The sequence below is a fragment of the Schistocerca serialis genome, chromosome 8 (assembly GCF_023864345.2).
Source record: "Schistocerca serialis cubense isolate TAMUIC-IGC-003099 chromosome 8, iqSchSeri2.2, whole genome shotgun sequence".
Lineage (NCBI taxonomy): Eukaryota > Metazoa > Arthropoda > Insecta > Orthoptera > Acrididae > Schistocerca > Schistocerca serialis.
This window is the reverse complement of record NC_064645.1, coordinates 572604377-572625478: the sequence shown is the minus strand read 5'-3', so window position 1 is coordinate 572625478 and position 21102 is coordinate 572604377. Positions and strand designations below refer to the sequence as shown.

Genomic DNA, 21102 nt, shown 5'->3' with positions numbered 1-21102 from the left:
AATAAATAAACCAGAATTTGTAGCTCTACTGAATTTAGAGAGGAGAATTCTTCAGTATCTTCAGAATGGTAGCAACATAAGGAGATAATGTAGATCATGCTGAACAGTTGGAAACAATGAGGTAAAAAATTTAGAAAATACATGTAAGGAGCTGATAACTGCCAAAGAAAGAACCAGCTTCTCCCAAGTTTTCATTGATAGCATATAAGGGAGAAGATAAAGTATTTGAGGATGGCAAGGCCTATTTTGGTTGTTGACGCCAGTGAAGTAGGCAAGACCCTTAAACTTTCTCTCTCTTATCCACATCACTTCTGAGGCAGACTTTTAATGAGGTATCGCCTTCATGTACACAGTGGTGGCAGAATAATAAGTGCAGCAGATAGCCTAGTGTAGAACAAATGCACTACTGAGAGCTGCTACTGTTCGAACATGGGCAGCAAAAACAACTGCTTCATTGCCTCTACAACTCACCTAATATTTGAAGAAAGGCTAGCAAAAGCAGAAAGGACAACAAAACTTAGGTGAAGTAGGTCGCTCAGTGCACATTTGTTTTTGAAGGGGATGATCCCGCCATGAATGTAATGTTTCCTTGAAAGGCCGAACTATGGCATAACCCTGCTTTTAAGTTCCCGGAATTAATGGTTTTCCGCCATTTATGACATTTTTATCGTCCCCGTCAAATTTCTTATGTTCACAATGTTAATTTGCACCCAATTTTGTGTCAGCATATTTATAATTTTCTCACTATTTACACATTAAGAAAAAATGTTTGTGGAGAAAAAGATTATGCTGGTCGTCCATTATCGTTTACAAATATTACGTGGTTAAGTTTCTTGACACCAGGGCACTCTACTCAGTGGATTTGAACCAGTAAATGTGGAAAAGTTGGAACAGTTCGTGCCGTATCTCCTGCCACTGCCAAGCTCTACTTGGCGTGGTGACTGATAGGAGTAAATAGGTCCATTCGAATAAATATATCATGACAAATCACAACTATTTCCAAACTGTCTCTACTGCGGAAATGCAGTTTTGTGATTGTTGTGGATACCCTGATACCTTTGTCGAACCATATTTACCGTGTTTCAGCGTTTGGCCACTTGTAGCACAAGTTGCCGTCGTTATTCACTTTGCATTGCTCAAATGTTTTTAGGTTAAAAACATCGCTGGTTATGTAGTTGTTTCATGCTGAGCAAAATGTGTTTCAAGAATTTATTCTCATTGTCAAGTGCAGTATTTACATATGTATTTGTTGTGAAGTTAGACAAACAAGCGATGTGAGTGTTAGTTTGCGTGTGAGGGGTTTTCCACATAACTGAGGAGGCATGGTACCAGATCACCTCAAAAAGATGGCTACAGTGCAAGAGACGCAAAATAACACATCTTCAAACACCACACAAAATATTTGTGTACATATTTGCACTTGACAACGAGAAAAAAATTCTCAAAACACGTCATGCTAAGCATGAAAAATTACGTAACTAGTGCAGTATTTCATTATTTAACTAATGACTGGCAGCTGCAGGGTTTCAAAAACATGGAGTCTGATGTGTTAAATTGAGCAAACGTTCCTACTTCCCAGACAGTTATCAGTTCCAGTTACATCAGGGGTTTTTATTAGATAATTAACCTTTATTAGGTAATAAAAAACTGCCTGACAAGTCTGTTGATGCCTGTTATCTACATATATCATACAAAAGGTCAAAAATGCAAGGGGATATCCTATCAATAAATTTTACAGCTTAAAACATTATTTCCCACATTTTACATTTTCCCGCATTTTACAACATTTTTTTGAAATCCCTCGAAAAGTGTAAAAGCAGGATTTCTCTGTAGTATAAAAAAACTTACTTTTCTTTCATACATAGATGCTGAATAGTTCCTAAATTGATGGACTGTTTGTAAGTACCTTGTGGTTATGATGGCACTAGGGGAGCTTTACGCCTTTTACATGGTGCCATCAGGAAAATGCATTTTTGAAGATGCTTGCACCTGATGAACAAAACTAGTAATAAAATAATGTGTGACCTATGTCAGGTCATCTGTAGATTAATTCCTATTGGTTGTTGTATTCCCAGCAGATGATACCTATATTTACTAAGCTTTCGATCAGATGTACCGAGCTAAGAAACTTTTGTAGTCTTTGATTTCCAAAAGATGCAAGGTGCTGTTAAGTAATATTGTAAATGGCCCATCTGCTTGTAGAAAGTTTCTCAAACAGTTTAGAGTTGTTATTTCTGAAGGGGATGTTCATTTCAGAGATGACTACCATCCACATTAAAACTGATTTCAGGCCTATTCCCCTTAGACTTTCAGGAAAATCACATATTTTCCAGCAGCAGATTATAGGTAATAAGTTTTTGACTATTTTCTTGTTACCAGATAAAAAAATTTAAGCCACCTCTTTTTGAGGGGATGGAGAGGAAATTTAGGAACACTAGCAATTGCTGCTATGAGAAACTGAAACGAACAGACATCCCAACACTGCCACATACGTGATTTTTTTTTTTTTTTTTTAGTCAAAAAGAAGTTGTCAGGTAGAAGGATGGCAGGATATGTTACTTCCCATGTGCCCACTGTGTCAGTAGTTTTGTATCAAATGTAAAGATATCAGCCCCCCCACTCCCCCCTGCGGGTCCAGGGGTTAGAATAGGCCCGAGGTATCTCTGTCTGTCGTACGTGGTGAATAAAAGGAGTTTCACACATTCTGGCCTTTATGTGATGGTCCCCTGTAGGGTTTGACCTCCATTCTTCAAAATTTTCCCGAAGAGCGTGCCAATTGGGGAAGGGCGCCTTACAAGGTGCATCGTGCATTGAGATCCTTAGCCCACTTTCTCGTCATCGCAATGCAGTCCTGCCCATTTTCCATCTCTTGGGCTGGGTGCATTTTCCACTATGCACTATGCAGCGTCGATTTCTGAATCGACGATGACCATGGGCTTCTTTGCACCTGATATCCAGCTCGGTAGCCAGTCCGTTGTGGTGGGGCCGCCATTGTACCCTTTTGGTTGTAGCCCCCTGACCACACAGGGATCGCTCTGCTGATGCCTGCACCGTTAACTCCCCGCTCATCCCACTGGGGCATCGGGACTCCCGGCAATAGCCATCCTGCCAGGTGGCCTTTGCTGCAGCTGGGTGGAACCCATGGGAAGGGCCCTTGGTTGGAGTGGGTGGCATCAGGGCAGATGACACGCGATGAAGCATAGACCATCATCTTTTGCTGGTGGTGAAACACCAGCAGTCTCTAAGCAATCAGGAGCTCAATTCAACGCACAGAAGCATGACACCAAATCCTTCCCCTCCCTGGCCACACCATGAGAGGAATGTCAGGCTAAGGATGGCAGCGAATCTTATTTGCCCCCGTACCTTGTATGTTCGAGAGCTGATGGGGGAATCTTTCATGGCATTGAAGCCTCAGTTTTTTGTTGAGCATTTAGAGGACAAGTTCAGGGAGGTGGAGGGCTTGTCCAAAATAAGATCTGGGTCAGTCTTGATCCAAACAGCAGCCTCTGCTCAGTCACAGGAGTTACTTGCTTCTGACAAGCTGGGGGATGTTTCTGTAACCAGCACGCCCCATAAGAGCTTAAATATGGTCCAGGGTATCATATTTCACAGAGACCTTCTTTTGCAGTTCGACGATGAGCTGCGCGCCAATTTAGAGCAGCGAGGTGTACATTTCATCCAGCTTGTCCACTCTGGTCTGAAGGATACTCAGGTTGCCACTGGTGCCTTCATCTTGGCCTTTGAGGGTGATACATTGCCCGAGAAGGTAAGGTGATGGTCTACCGGTGTGATGTAAAGCCATATATCCCTCCCCCGATGCGGTGCTTTAAGTGCTGGAAGTTTGGCCATATGTCTTCCCACTGTACTCCCAGCGACACATGCCAAGATTGCGGAAACCCATCACATCCCAATACTCCATGTGCCCCGCCTCCCATCTGTGTCAACTTCGGAGAGCACCATTCGCCTTGCTTGCCAGACTGCAGGATTCTCCAGAAAGAAAGGAAAATCATGGAGTACAAGACCCTGGACAGACTGACCTACACTGTGAGGCTAAGAGAAAATTTGAACGCCTGCATCCTGTGTGTGTGACATCGTCTTAAGCCGCCGCTACAACAGTTCTGGCACCATCAGCTCCACCAACCCAGGTCACCTCTCAGAGCGGGAAGACTACACCTGCCCGCTTGATGGTGGGGGGCATTTCCCTCCCTGTTGCTCCTGCCCCACCTAGTTCGGTAGCAACACCCCCCCCCCCCCCCCACCCTTCCCCTCCCCCAACCATTGAGGACGTCCGTCCCCACTTCTAAGCCGGAGAAGCATAAGTCTTCTTCAGCTTCTCTCACTAGGAAGGGGTCCCTTGGGTCGTTCTCTTCCCAGATTTCTTCTAGTGGGAAAGACGACACCAGCCAGTGGCTGAAGAGCCTAAAACAGCTGGTCATAGGACTTCACGCTCATCCTCAGTCCCGGAGACTGAGCCAGTGAAGTCCTCCCAGCCAGGGAAACCCAAGGAGCAGTGAGAGAAATCCAAAAAGAAAACCCCTAAGACCAAGGAAATTATGATGGCACCCACACCACCGCTACCTACAAGATCTGCGGCTGAGGATGGGGTGGAGATTTTGGTGGCCGCTGAGGATCTAGATCTCGCTAGACCCTCAGACACAATGGATATAGACTGCTCGGGCAATAAATCGGTGGCAGCAGGTGACTCTGAGGCGTAAACTGCCTCATTGAATGTTCCATGCCTTCCCAGTCTCACGATGTCATCCTCCAGTTGAATTGCGGCGGTTTTTTCCACCATGTGGCTGATCTACGGCAACTGTTAAGCTTTACATCTGCTATCTGCATTGCCCTCCAGGAAACCTGGTTCCCAGCAATGCGGACCCATGCCCTCCATGGCTATAAGGGATATTACAGGAACCGTAGCGACTATAATCGAGTTTTAGGTGAAGTTTGCGTTTATGTCCTAAACTTGGTCTGTAGTAAGCATGTGCCCCATCAAACCACTCTTGAAGCTGTGGCTGTCAGAATAAGGATGATGCTGGAAATAACTGTCTGCAATGTATATCTTCCTCCAGATGGTGCAGTACTCCTGAATGTATTAGCTGCATTGATTGATCAACTCCCTAATCCTTTCCTACTTCTGGGAGATTTTAATGCCCATAACCCCTTGTGGGGTGGTACCATGCTTACTGGCCGTGGCAGAAATGTCGAAACCTTACTGTCGCAATTCGACCTCTGCCTCTTAAATACTGGGGCCACCACACATTTCAGTGTGGCTCATGGTAGTTACTCGGCCATTGATTTATCAATTTGCAGCCCAGGACTTCTCCGATCTATCCACTGGAGAGCAAATGACGACCTGTATGGTAGTGACCATTTCCCCATCTTCCTGTCACTGCCCCAGCATCAACACATGGACGCCTGCCCAGATGGGCTTTGAACAAGGCGGACTGCTGTCACTGCTGAATCTCCCCTACACGGTAACATCAATGTGATGGTTGAGCAGGTGACTAGCACAATTGTTTCTGCAGCAGAAAATGCGAGTCCTCACTCTTTAGGGTGCCTGAGATGTAAGGCAGTCCCTTGGTGGTCGCCGGAAGTCGCTGAAGCAATTAAGAAGCATCGGCAAGCTCTACAGCGGCACAAGTGGCACCCTTCCCTGGAGCACCTCATAGCCTTTAAAAGGCTCCATGCCTTTGTTCACTACCTTATCAAACAACAGAAGAAAAGAGTGTTGGGAGACATACGTCTCCACCATTGGGTGCCACACGTCACGTTCCCAAGTTTGGCCAAAGATCAAATGTCTTTTCAGGTACCAGGCTCCAACAGCTGTTCCCGGTGTTACCATAAATGACGAGTTATGTACCGATGCAAACGCGATTGCGGAGCACTTTGCTGAGCACTTTGCTCAAGCCACTGCATCGGAGAACAACCCCCCAGTCTTTCGCACACTCAAACGGCAGCTGGAATGAAATGTCCTCTCATTCACTACACGCTGCAGTGAATCGTACAACGCCCCATTTACAGAGTGGGAGCTCCTCAGTGCCCTTGCACATTGCCCCAACACAGTTCCTGGGACTTATGGCATCCACAGCCAGATGATTAAACATCTCTCATCTGACTGCAAGCAACATCTTCTCGTCATCTTCAACCGGATCTGGTGCGATGGCGTCTTTCCATCACAATGGCGGGAGAGCACCATCATTCCGGTGTTCCAACCCGATAAAAACCCGCTTGATGTGGATAGCTATCGGCCCATCAGCCTCGCCAATGTTCTTTGTAAGCTGCTGGAACGTATGGTATGTCAGCGGTTGGGTTGGGTCCTGGAGTCACATGGCATGCTGGCTCCATGTCAGGGCGGCTTCTGCCAGGGTCGTTCTACCACTTATAATCTATTGTCCATCGAGTCTGCCATCCGAACAGCCTTTTCCAGGCAGCAACATCTGAGTGCCATCTTTTTTGACTTACGTAAAGTATACGACGTGACTTGGCGACATCGTATCCTTGCCACATTGTATGAGTGGGTCTCCGGGGACCACTCCTGATTTTTATCTAGAACTTCCTGTCACTCTGTACTTTCCGTGTTCCGTGTCCAAGTTGGTGACTCCCGTAGTTGCATCCGTGTCCCGGAGAATGGAGCCCCCGGGCTCTGTATTGAGTGTCTCTCTATTAGTGGCCATTAACAGTCTAGCAGCAGCTGTCGGGCCCTCCATCTCACCTTCTCTGTATGCAGACGACTTTGGCATTTTGCACTGCTGCTCCATTACTGTTGTTGCTGAGTGGCGCTTCCCGGGAGCCATCCACAAGGTGCAGTCATGGGCTCTAGCCCACGGCTTCCAGTTTTCAGCCACAAAGACGTGTGTCATGCACTTCTGTCAGCATCGTACCGTTCATCCGGAACCTGCACTTTACCTTAAAGACGATCCACTCACTGTAGTGGAGACATATCAATTCCTAGGACTGGTTTTCGACGCTCGATTGACTTGGGTCCCTCATCTTCGTCAGCTTAAGCAGAAGTGCTGGCAGCACCTCAACACCCTCCATTGCCTGAGCAACACCAATTGGGGTGCAGATCGCTCTACGCTGCTGCAGCTCTACAGAGCCCTTGTCCTCTCCCAAATTGACTATGGGAGTGTGGTTTATGTTTCGGCAGTGCCTTCAGCATTGCATTTACCCGACCTTGTGCCCCACTGTGGGGTTCGATTAGCGACAGGAGCTTTTATGACGAGTCTGGTGACCAATGTACTGGTGGAGGCTGGTGTCCCTCCACTGCAGATCAGACGTGCACAACTGCTCGCCAGTTACACAGCACACATTCATAGTTCCCCTGAGCATCCGAATTACCATCTCCTTTTACCACCCACAACAGTCCATCTCTCGCATCGGTGACCCAGATTGGGGCTAACGATTGCGGTTTGCCTGCGGTCCCTTCCCTCTGAATTGGAGTTCTTCCCTTTACCACCTCTACTTGTGGTCCGTTCATGTATGCCTCCATGGTGTACACCACAGCCGCAGCTTTGTCTGGACCTTTTGCATGGCCCTAAGGACTCCGTTAACCCCGCCACTCTTCGGTCACTTCCTCTCGACTCTTCGATGTGCTTCAGGGCTCTGAAGTGGTTTACACCGACGGCTCAATGGCTGATGGACACATAGGCTTCGCATATGTTCATGGAGGACATATTGAGCAGCACTCCTTGCCAGCTGGCTGCAGTGTTTTCACTGCAGAGCTGGCGTCCATATCTCGTGCTCTTGAATACATCCGCTCATGCCCTGGCGAGTCATTTCTCCTGTGTACTGACTACTTGAGCAGCCTACAAGCTATCGACCAGTGCTACCCTTGCTACCCTCTGGTAGCATCCATTCAGGATTCCATCTATGCCCTGGAACAGTCCCGCCATTCTGTGGTGTTTGTGTGGACCCCAGGACACATCGGAATCCTCGGCAACGAACTGGCCAACAGGCTGGCCAAACAGGCGACGCCGAAACTGCTTCCGGAGATAGGCATCTCCGAAGCTGACTCGTGATCTGTCTTACATCGCAGGGTTTTCCGGCTTTGGGAGACTGAATGGCGCAACAGCACACACAACAAACTGCGTGTCATTAAAAGGAGACTACGAATGTGTGAAAGTCTTCCATGCAGGCCTCTCACAGGGAATCAGTTGTCCTCTGCCTGCTCCTTATTTGGCCATATGTGGCTAATGCATGGTTACCTAATCCGTTGTGAGGCCCCACCTCAGTGTTGCTGTGGCTCCCAAATGACAGGTGTCCACTTCTTGCTGGACTGCTCACTTTTAGCCGCTCTGTGACAGACTTTCCCAGCACTCTGCCTTCAGTGTTGGGCAACAATGCCTCCACAGCAGCTATAGTTTTACATTTTATCCGTGAGAGTGGGTTTTATACTTCTATGTAGGGTTTAGCGCATGTCCTTTGTCCCTCTGTGTCCTCCACCCTAGTGCTTTTAGGGTGGGGGTTTTAATGTGTTGCAGAGTGGCTGGCTTTTCCTTTTTATTCTCGTGGTTGGCCAGCCACTGTAATCTGCTTTCATGTTTTACTCTCTTTCTCTTTCTAGCGTCTCTGTGTTGTTTTCTTGTCCTCTTTTTCCTTTTAGTGTTCGTTGCCTTCCCTTCGTTCTTTTGGCTTTTCCTTTCTTTCCGTTTTGTGTTATATGTTTCATCCATTTTATTCTCACACTTGTGGAATTGTTTTAATAGGAACATGGGACTGATGACCTCATAGTTTGGTCCCTTCTCCTGCCTTTAAACCAACAAACCATCAGTCCCATCCCGATATGTACTTTCAAGTTTAGGCTCCTTTGACATTTTAAGGAAATAAAACTTCCTCACTCTCCCATTCTGCTTATTTTGTTATAAAAAGAGTGAAGTTAGCAATACATAAAAGCACTGAACACTACTTTCCACATTTATGCCAGTAGACGACAGATATGGTACTTTGTTTTAATGTTCTCATTGGTACATTGTTTAGGAAATTGTATTGTTAATATATTCCTCGAAGGCTTAAATGTTGCAGGGGTACTAAATTCATTGACGATCTTTATAACAACAAACTAAATAATTTCTCACTAAATTTGCTTTCAGATGTTGTCAGTATAACATTAGTTTACATCTGAATTCAAAAAATTATGTTCATACCTATGAAACTGTCAATTTCTTTTTCAGAGCAACCACTCTCATGCAAGAATTCATCAAGGGAGGTGAAGATGATGAACCACCTGGGGAGCAGAAAGCTGACAAGGTTTCTAAAATTTCTGTGTATACTAAATGAGGATACACATAGAGTAATCACTGAATAACAGCCACATCACATATTTGTATACTTGTACACTTGATGATGATACAAATATTAACATTAACCGAATTTTCCTTTGGTGCCTGGCAGAATATGTTAACAAAATTGAATACGAAATACTTTCCTAATTTACTTCTGTATACAAGGGTAAATCAATTATTATCTGCAAAGTAGTTATAAAATTTTATTGTAATCAAATAGGAAACTTACATCATTTTTCGATATAGTCTCTTGCGCTTCAATGCCCTTCATCCATCGTTGTACAAGCTTCCTGATGCCCTCATAAAAGAAGGTTCTTGGTTGAGTTGTGAGCATAGAATGCACCGCTTCTTTTACTGCTTCGTCCGAGGCAAATCAACGGCCCCTTAATGCCTGTTTGAGTGGACCAAACATGCAATAGTCAGAAGGGGCAAGATCGGGACTATATGAAGGATGATCCAGTACTTCCAATTTGAGTTTCTGGAGCGTTTCAGCATTGTGGGCAATAGTATGTGGACAGGCATTGTCGTGCAACAATGCAACACCTTTTGACAGCGATACTCAGCATTTGCTTTGAATTGCAGGCTTTAGCCTGGCAGTAGGCATCTCATTGTAACGTACACTGTTTATTGTTGTGCCCCTTTGCCCATAATGTTCCAGTAATGGACCTTGTGCATCCCAAAAAACCGTAAGCATCCGTTTTCCTGTGGACAGTTGGGTCTTGAACTTTTTCTTGCACGGCAAATTTGGATGTTTCCATTCCATATCCTGCCGTTTACTCTCCGGCTCATAACGATGGATCCATGTTTTTGTCACCAGTAATGATCCTGTCTAAGAAGTTGTCCGCTTCGTTACCATAGCGATCTAGATGCATTTTGCAGATGTCCAAGCACGTTTGTTTATGCAAGTTGCACAAACTTTATGAAACCTAAGTCTGTTGTGGATGATTTCGTAGGAAGAACCGTGACTAATTTGCAGATGATGTGACACTTCATCAATAGTTAATCGTCTAAGAGAATATTTCATGTGAAAGCTCAATGGTTTCTTCATTTGTGGCGGTAAACGGTTGTCGGGCTCCTTCATCGTGCGTAACACTTGTGTGACCATTTAGAAATTTTTCAATCCATTCATAGACACTTCGTTGTGGCAAACTCTGTTCCGGTACTGTACCGAAATTCTTCAATGAATTTTGTCCCCTGATACGCCTTCCGACCACAAAAAACGGATCAATGAATGTTGCTCTTCTTTGGTGCAAATAGACAGTGGAGCAGCCATGATTAATAGCACGGCAGTGATAATGAACCTAACAGAACAGCTTGAAAATTGCAAAGGTATAACAACAAATAAACAAAGCATGTGTCATCAATGTAAAACGAAATAAACAAAAATATAACTAAAAAGCGGATAATAATTGACTTGACCTTTATTTGATTGCAAACTGGCTTTCAGCTTCTTAGGCCAACGACAGGTCAATCTCAGACCAGGTCTTTACATATACTAACTCGATTTCCTTCATCATCTTTATTCAACCAGGTGAGTACACAATATGCAACAATGTCAGTGGGCCATTCAACTCAAACCTTGACACATGTTTGAAGAGAGGTTAATTGCCAAAACTAACTGACTCGGTGGGATACTCATGTCATCTGGACTGTTAATGACTGGAATATAGCCTTCTGAGCAAGCTTTACACATAGTTCAGTCAGTATTATGCAATGGGGAGGATGGTAGGAAAACATAGCTGGAAGGTAAAATATATACTTGTGGTGCTATGATTTCATTGACACAACCTCTCAGCTGTGCAGTGTGGAAGTCCCACCGAAAACACCAGAAGCCAGCCGGATATGGCACGGCTGGTTGTGACATCTGTGTCCAGTGATGCTGTCACTTGTTTAGCCCACTCAGCAACGCCTACACCAATATGAATGGTGGGAAGTCATGCAACAAGCACCAGCTGTGACTGCCAGCTTCCTCTTGGAGACATTCAGGACCCAGCAGAAGAGCTTGCCCTCGCAGCTGACAGTGGTTGCTGGAGCACTCGCCCCAGTGTTGGTGTGCAGTGGGCCACACCGTCGCGGATACAAATTGCTGCCCTCCAAGACAGAAGCTCAGATGCTGCTGAAGAAAGGCTGGAAGTGGCTCATCCATCACATAGAGCTAAGTCCACAGGCTGTGTGCTTAGTACAGGGAGCTGGTCTTGTGGAGGTGGTGACCTGGACCGGTGTTGGCTGCTTGTTGTCCCATAACTCGGTGGTGACTGGTGACGCCCTTCATTATCATGGGTGCTGCTAGAGTGCTCAAATGTCTGCTAAAATCAGTGTGTTTCTATACTGGTTAATGGCATGGTTGTTATGTTGATGCAATGCTTCCAATCACTTATGAATCAACACCGTCATCCAACACTTCTGCTGCATTGTGGTGGGTAAACAGGCCTATTGATGAAATCAGCATACCAATGCCTCAGCACCCATGGCTTTCAATGCAGCCCTAGCTGAACTACTATTTCCACAATAGCACCCAAAATAGCAATGGTGTTACATATCATCCCCCTTTGGGAAGATGCAGCCTTCACATCTTTACCCATGACCAGTCTGCAACAAGAGACTCTGTATACATGGCTACAACCTATGTTATTTTCAGTTTCCTTCGTAACACTATTCATCTCGAGCCTCAAGGTTCAGAGGTCATACTTTCACTCTGCACTCTGGTCCACTGGTTTCTTGGTGATCCATACTCATTCATCATTCCTCGCATTATTACGTTGAACTTCAGGCCTTATTACTCACTACTCAGTATGCATTAAAACCCCTTTACAAGAACATATAACTACTGTTATCACCATTTCTCACTCGCTGTTCTGTCACAGCTCTTCTCCATTCAAACAACCAACTGTCCTCATTCCATCAATCAACCCAGCTCTCCGTGCCCCGCCCTGTGAGTTTCACACATTCTTAATTCTAGAATACGCTTCTGTTGATCCATATTTTCTGTATGCCACCATTCTGCTTTACATATGATTACTTAAACAGTTTAGTGGTATGTGATAAAATGGAGGGTTACACTGATTAGCGGCCCTCCATCTAAGGTAGGCAAAGGCTGCACAAACCAGAATCAAAACTAACACTGTGCCTGTTATTGTGACATTCGTGGTCATGACTGTACATCTTTGCTCGTCTTGGTACTGCTGCAAATGTTAAAGCATCCTCTCTGTTGAAATTCTTCCTTCTTGCGTGTCCATTAGGCAATTGAAGGAAAGGACTGGATCAGGGTATAATGTTTCAATCACATAGATCAAACTTTGCATAGGGAGCACCTCCAGCAGCTTATCTGGCCAATGCAACAGTGGTTGTGTAATGTTTAACTTCATCACTTCTATTGTGGTGTCATCCAAAGAAATAGGTCTCATGTCAGTGATGGTACACAGTGGAGCCACAAGTAAGGACAGCCTAACGCAGTGATGAATAAGTGACATTGGTGAAGACATACCATCAAGAGGTTCCATACACCAGCACTACTGAAAGATTACTTACATCAGGGCACAGCACTGCTTGAGCTCTCTCTGCAGTCATCACTAACAATGACGGCATCATCTTGGTCAGATCCGGCTGCAACCTATAGAACTATTAGTCAGAACTGTATATTGAAGTTTATAATCAATTATACGTTGAGAAGAGACCATCATTCTCTATTTTATTGACTGATAAGTTATAAGTTAAGGGACAGTAATAAATACGTAAGTGACATTCTTCTGCTGATGCATTGTTTCCGAGTAAAGTATTTCAGATTGCTCAAGTTTTAACAAAGTGAGCTAGTATTTTGCATGTATTATATTATCAACTTGACCACCTCCAGAAGTAAATCTAGATTTTCTAGGAGCTGCTGCCATGCCGACACAAATGCCTCATTGTTTTTTCATCTGGCACTATACCTACATATACCTATAACAATGGCTGACAGGTGAAATCGCGATCCTTTTACGTCACATTCTGTTCCGTTAATTACTACTCCATAAATCATTGCAAAAGTGCACAAAATGGTCATGTAAAATCATCAATGGAAAGTGTGTGAAATTGCTCACACTTGCCAGATGTCATCTGAAAGGGTATATCACATTTTAACTGAAATCCATAAATCATTGCAAAAGTGCACAAAATGGTCATGTAAAATCATCAATGGAAAGTGTGTGAAATTGCTCACACTTGCCAGATGTCATCTGAAAGGGTATATCACATTTTAACTGAAGAATTAGAAATGAAAAACTTATCTGCAGGTAGGGTGCCACGACTCCTGATGCGCTCCCCTACAAATGTGCCGTAACTATATGGCAAAACTACATGAACTAAGATATGAAATCTTGCCACACCCACCTTATTCATGTGATATGGCTCCGTCAGACTTCCATCTCTTCCCAAAACTGAAAATTTTTCTTGGTGGACGAAGATTTTCTTCAAACGAAGAATTGATAGCAAGAGTTGACAACTATTTTGCAGGCCTGAAGGAAACTCATTTTTGAGATGGGATTAAGGCACTGGAACATCGTTGGACCAAGTGCATTAATCTACAAGGAGACTACATTGAAAAATAAGAAAAGTTTCAGTGATGTAAGTACTTTTTTTCTATTCTGTTCCGAAAACTTTTCAAACCACCCTCATAAGTCCCATTTCAGAAAGCAGGTGCTGATTGTAAATGTTACCGAACTATCAATTTAATTATTCATAATTGCAAAATACTAACACACATTCGTTCCAAAAGAACGGAAGAACTAGTAGAAGCTGACCTCAGGGCAGATCAGTTTGAATTTCGGAGAAATGTAGGAGCACACAAGGCAATGCTGACCCTACGACTTATCGTAGAAGATAAAGGAAAGGCAAATCTACCTTTATAACATTTGCTGACTAAGAGAAATTTTTTGACAGTGTTGACTGGAGTACTCTCCTTGAAATCCTGGAGGTGGCAGGGGTAAAATACAAGGAGCAAAAGCTGTTTACAACTTGCATAGTAACCAGATAGGAGCTACAAGAGTTGATGGGTGTGAAAGGGAAACATTGAATAACATTGTGGATAGGCTACAGCCCAGTCTCACTGCTATGATGAGGGGCTTGGATTAGGAAATGAGACCCTTAAAGTAGTAGATGAGTTTTGTATTTGGGCGGCAGAGTAACTAATGACTGACAAAGTAGAGAGTATATAAAATGTAGATTGGCAGTGGAAAGAAAAGCATTTCTGAAGAAGAGAAATTTGTTAACATCGAATATAGATTTAAGTGTTAAGAAGTCTTTTCAGAAAGTATTTGTCTGGAGTGTAGCTTTGTATGGAAGTGAAACACGAGTGATAAACATCTTAGACAAAAAGAGAATGGAAGCTTTTGAAATATGGTGCTACAAAAGAATGCTGAAGATTATGGGGGTAGATCATGTAACTAACGAGGAAGTACTGAATAGAATGAGGAGAGAAGAAATTTGTGGCACAAGCTGACTAGAAGAAGGAATCAGTTTATAGGACACATTCTGAGATATCAAGAGATCGCCAATTAGTACTGGAAGGAAGTGTGGGGGGTACAAATTTTAGATGGACACCAAGAGATGATTACAGTTAGCAGATTCAAGACAATGTAAGTTACTGTATTTATTCGGAGATGAAGAGGCTTCCACAGGATAGACTAGCATGGGGAGCTGCATCAAACCAGTCTTTGGGGCGAAGACCATAACAACGTCTAAGGCATGGATTTTTTAAAATATTTATTCGTATGGGGCTCACATGCAGTTACAATTACAGGTATATAACACACACACACACACACACACACACACACACACACACAGAGGTATATCTACTGGTTTTTTTTTAATAGGAACCCCCATTTTCTATTACATATTCATGTAGTTCATAAAGAAATATGAATGTTTTAGTTGGACCACTTTTTTCGCTTTGTGATAGATGGCGCTGTAATAGTCACAAACATATAACTCACAATTTTAGACGAACAGTTGGTAACAGGTAGGTTTTTTAAATTAAAATACAGAACATAGGTACATTTGAACATTTTATTTCGGTTGTTCCAATGTAATATATGTACCTCTGTGAACTTATCATTTCTGAGAACACATGCTGTTACAGTGTGATTACCTGTAAATACCACATTAATGCAATAAATGCTCATAATCATGTCTGTCAACCTCAATGAATTTGGCAATACGTGTAATGACATACCTCTCAACAGCGAGTAGTTCGCCTTCTGTAATTTTCGTACATGCATTGGCAATGTGCTGATGCATGTTGTCAGGTGTTGTCGGAGGATCATGAAAGCAAATATCCTTCAACTTTCCCCACAGAAAGAAATCTGGGGACATCAGATCCGGTGAAGGTGCGGGCCATGGTATGGCTTCGACGACCAATCCACCTGTCATGAAATATGCTATTCAATACCTCTTCAACCGCACGCGAGCTATGTGCCGGACATCCATCATATTGGAAGCACATCGCCATTCTGTCATGCAGTGAAACATCTTGTAGTAACATTGGTAGAACATTACGTAGGAAATCAGCATACGTTGCCCCATTTAGACTGCCAGCGATAAAATTGGGGCCAATTATCCTTCCTCCCATAATGCCGCACCATACATTAACCCGCCAAGGTCGCTGATGTTCCACTTGTCGCAGACATAATGGATTTTCCATTGCCCAATAGTGCATATTATGCCGGTTTACATTACCGCTGTTGGTGAATGATGCTTTGTCACTAAATAGAACGCGTGCAAATAATCTGTCATCACCCCGTAATTTCTCTTGTGCCCAGTGGCAGAACTGTGCACGATGTTCAAAGTCATCGCCATTCAATTCCTGGAACTTAGAAATATGGTACGAGTGCAATCGATGTTGATGTAGCATTCTCAACACCGACATTTTTGAGATTCCCGATTCCCGCACAATGTGTCTGCTACTGATGTGCAGATTAGCTGTGACAGCAGGTAAAACACCTACTTGGGCATCGTCATTTGTTGCAGGTCATGGTTGACATTTCACATGTGGCTGAACACTTCCTGTTTCCTTAAATAACGTAACTATCTGGTGAAGGGTCCGGACAATTGGATGATGTCGTCTATGATACATCAACGCGATATTGACCTTTTCCGTAATTGGTAAACAGTCCATTTTAACACGGGTAATGTATCACGAAGCAAATACAATCCATAATGGCATCCGCAAGGCATAGAATGAGCTAATCACAACTCTATTTAAAATATATAAATTTTGTGATGTTAAATATATGATCAGTAACAGCTTTATCTCATATTTGACTAATCAGAAGCAAAGTGTCATATTGGGCAGTCAGTCTGTAGGTATAAGTAATCCTCATTTGACTGGGGAAAAATCTTTACCAGTGACCCATAGGTTTGACATTTGGCCCACTTTGTTCTTTGTGTGTTTAAATTTCCTGTTTTGATGACATAGAAATAAGTACAGGGGGACAATTATTGAATTACATAAAAAAAGTTACAAACTACGATGTACACACACTTTATTCAACAGGTAAACATCACTACAGATATTCGGATTTAGGTTACGACATGTTCCATATGCGTGTCATCATTGGCGACGATGAGGTGCAGATGAATAGCAAAATTCCACATGACCTGCAAAAGTGTCGGAACATCAGTGCTGTCGATGACCTCCGGAATGGCTGCTTTCAGCTCAGCTATGGTTTTGGGGTTATTGCTGTACACCTTGTCTTCAATATAGCCCCACAAAAAGGAGTCGCATGTGTCCAGATCCAGAGAATATTGCAGCCAATCGAGGTCCATGCCAGTGGCCTCTGGGTTCCCCAGAGCCAGAACGCTGCCGCAAAGTGCTCCTCCAGGACATCAAACACTCTCCTGCTTTGATGTGATAGAGCTCCGTCTTGGATGAAATACATCTTGTCAAAATCGGGGTCATTTTGGATAATGGAGATGAAGTCACCTTTCAAAACCTTTATGAACCATTCAGTAGTCACCATGCCATCAAGGAATATCACACTGATTAGTCCATGACTGGACGTTGCAGATCACACATTCACACGTTGAGGAAGAAGAGACCTTTCGATCAGGAAATGCAGATTTTCAGTCCCCCAAATCCACCAATTTTGCTTAATGACGAACCCATCCAAATGAAAGTGGGCTTCGTCACTAAACTAAACCATACTAATTTCCATCATGCCCCACGGCCAACCGTGCAGTTTGAACGTCCTAACACAAACCATGGTGGGGAGGCTTGCGTGCCTCAGCGATATAGATGGCCATACCGTAGGTGCAACCACAACGGAGGGGTATCTGTTGAAAGGCCAGACAAACGTGTGGTTCCTGAAGAGGGACAGCAGCCTTTTCAGTAGTTGCAGGGGCAACAGTCTGGATGATTGACTGATCTGGCCCTGTAACAATAACCAGAACGGCCTTGCTGTGCTGGTACTGCGAACGGCTGAAAGCAAAGGGAAACTACAGCCGTAATTTTTTCCGAGAGCATGCAGCTTTACTGTATGGTTAAATGATGATGGCGTCCTCTTGGGTAAAATATTCTGGAGGTCAAATAGTCCCCCATTCGGATCTCCGGGTGGGGACTACTCAAGAGGACGTCGTTATCAGGAGAAAAAAAACTGGCATTCTATGGATCGGAGCATGGAATGTTAGATCCCTTAATGGGGCAGGTAGGTTAGAAAATTTAAAAAGGGAAATCGATAGGTTAAAGTTAGTTATAGTGGGAATTACTGAAGTTCGGTGGCAGGAGGTACAAGACTTTTGTTCAGATGAATACAGGGTTATAAATACAAAATCAAATAGGGGTAATGCAGGAGTGGGTTTAATAATGAATAAAAAAATAGGAGTGCGGGTAAGTTACTACAAACAGCATAGTGAACACATTATTGTGGCCAAGATAGACACGAAGCCCACGCCTACTACAATAGTACAAGTTTATATGCCAACTAGCTCTGCAGATGATGAAGAAATTGATGAAATGTATGATGAGATAAAAGAAATTATTCAGGTAGTGAAGGGGGACAAAAATTTAATAGTCTTGGGTGACTGGAATTCGAGAGTAGGAAAAGGGAGAGAAGGAAACATAGTAGGTGAATATGGATTGGGGGTAAGAAATGAAAGAGGAAGCCGCCTGGAAGAATTTTGCGCAGAGCATAACTTAATCATAGCTAACACTTGGTTTAAGAATCATAAAAGAAGGTTGTACACATAGAAGAATCCTGGAGATACTAGAAGGTATGGACTCTGACCACAATCTATTGGTTATGAACTGTAGATTAAAACTGCAAACAGGTGGGAATTTAAGGAGATGGGACCTGGATAAACTGGCTAAACCAGAGGTTGTACAGAGTTTCAGGGAGAGCATAAGGGAACAATTGACAGCAATGTGGGAAAGAAATACAGTAGAAGAAGAATGGGTAGCTCTGAGGGATGAAGTAGTGAAGGCAGCAGAGGATCAAGTAGGTAAAAAGACGAGGGCTAGTAGAACTCCTTGGGTAACAGAAGAAATATTGAATTTAATTGTTGAAAGAAGAAAATATAAAAATGCAGTAAATGAAGCAGGCAAAAAAGAATACAAACGTCTTAAAAATGAGATCGACAGGAAGTGCAAAATGGCTAAGCAGGGATGGCTACAGGACAAATGTAAGGATGTAGAGGCTTATCTCACTAGGGGTAAGATAGATACTGCCTACAGGAAAATTAAAGAGGCCTTTGGAGAAAAGAGAACCACTTGTATGAATATCAAGGGCTCAGATGGAAACCCAGTTCTAAGCAAAGAAGGGAAAGCATAAAGGTGGAAGGAGTATAAAGAGGGTCTATACAAGGGCGATGTACTTGAGGACAATATTATGGAAATGGAAGAGGATGTAGATGAAGATGAAATGGGAGGTACGATACTGCATGAAGAGTTTGACAGAGCACTGAAAGACGTAAGTCGAAACAAGGCCCCGGAAGTAGACAACATTCCATTATAACTACTGACGGCCTTGGGAGAGCCAGTCCTGACAAAACTCTACCATCTGGTGAGCAAGATGTATGAGACAGGCGAAATACCCTCAGACTTCAAGAAGAATATAATAATTCCAATCCCAAAGAAAGCAGGTGTTGACATATGTGGAAATTGCCGAACTATCAGTTTAATAAGTCACAGCTGCAAAATACTAACGCAAATTCTTTACAGATGAATGGAAAAATTGGTAGAAGCCGACCTCGGGGAAGATCAGTTTGGATTCCGTAGAAATATTGGAACACGGGAGGCAATACTGACCTTACGACTTATCTTAGAAGAAAGATTAAGGAAAGGCAAACCTATGTTTCTAGCATTTGTAGACTTAGAGAAAGCTTTTGACAGTGTTGACTGGAATACTCTCTTTCGAATTCTAAAGGTGTCAAGGGTAAAATAAAAGGAGTGGAAGGCTATTTACAATTTGTACAGAAACCAGATGTCAGTTATAAGAGTCAAGGGACATGGAAGGGAAGCCGTGGTTGGGAAGGGAGTGAGACAGGGTTGTAGCCTCTCCCCGATGCTATTCAATCTGTATATTGAGCAAGCAGTAAAGGAAACAAAAGAAAAGTTCGGGGTAGGTATTAAAATCCATGGAGAAGAAACAGACACTTTGAGGTTTGCCGATGACATTGTAATTCTGTCAGAGACAGCAAAGGACTTGGAATAGCAGTTGGACGGAATGGACAGTGTCTTGAAAGGAGGATATAAGATGAACATCAACAAAAGCAAAACGAGGATAATGGAATGTAGTCGAATTAAGTCAGGTGATGCTGAGGGAATTAGATTAGGAAATGAGACACTTAAAGTAGTAAAGGAGTTTTGCTATTTGGGGAGCAAAATAACTGACGATGGTCGAAGTAGAGAGGTTATAAAATGTAGACTGGCAATGGCAAGGAAAGCGTTTCTGAAGAAGAGAAATTTGTGAACATCCAGTATTGATATAAGTGTCAGGAAGTCGTTTCTGAAAGTATTTGTATGGAGTGTAGCCATGTATGGAAGTGAAACATGGACGATAACTAGTTTGGACAGGAAGAGAATAGAAGCTTTCGAAATGTGGTGCTTCAGAAGAATGCTGAAAATTAGATGGGTAGATCACACAACTAATGAGGAGGTATTGAATAGAATTGGGGAGAAGAGGTGTTTGTGGCACAACTTGACGAGAAGAAAGGACCGGTTGGTAGGACATGTTCTGAGGCATCAAGGGATCACAAATTTAGCATTGGAGGGCAGCGTGGAGGGTAAAAATCGTATAGGGAGACCAAGAGATGAATACACCAAGCAGATTCAGAAGGATGTAGGTTGCAGTAGGTACTGGGAGATGAAGAAGCTTGCACAGGATAGAGTAGCATGGAGAGCTGCATCAAACCAGTCTCAGGACTGAAGACCACAACAACAACAACAACAACAACACAAACCATTCAGAAGTTATGATGATTTTACTTCATGTAGTTCAATAATTGTCCGCCTGTATCTTTGCTAGCATCATTTTCACATTTACCTAGCAGATATAGCTATAAATGTAATTATCACGAAAACTACTGATTTATGTGGAAATGTAGTGCAGAGATTGTTCAATCAATTTTGCAAATAATACCCCCCCCCCCCTCACTCTCTCTCTCTCTCTCTCTCTCTCTCTCTCTCTCTCTCTCTCTCTCTCACACACACACACACACACACACACACACACACACACACACACACACACACACGCGCGCGCGCGCATTGAGTGCTGACTTGTCTTCATTTCCAGCTTTTGTTTGTTGTTTAGGGTATGAAAGTGTTCCAGTGTTGTAATATTTTGCA

The 21102-nt window shown here is 43.4% G+C and overlaps 1 protein-coding gene across 1 annotated transcript in view; it reads left to right on the top strand.

Annotated features, from left to right (window-relative positions):
- The window catches only part of LOC126417128 (uncharacterized), a 319349-nt gene that overhangs the window by 213146 nt on the left and 85101 nt on the right, over positions 1 to 21102 (top strand). Inside the window, exon 15 of the mRNA XM_050085024.1 lies at positions 9174 to 9249. Coding sequence (XP_049940981.1) covers positions 9174 to 9249 — 76 coding nt within the window. The remainder of the gene's footprint in view (positions 1 to 9173; positions 9250 to 21102) is intronic.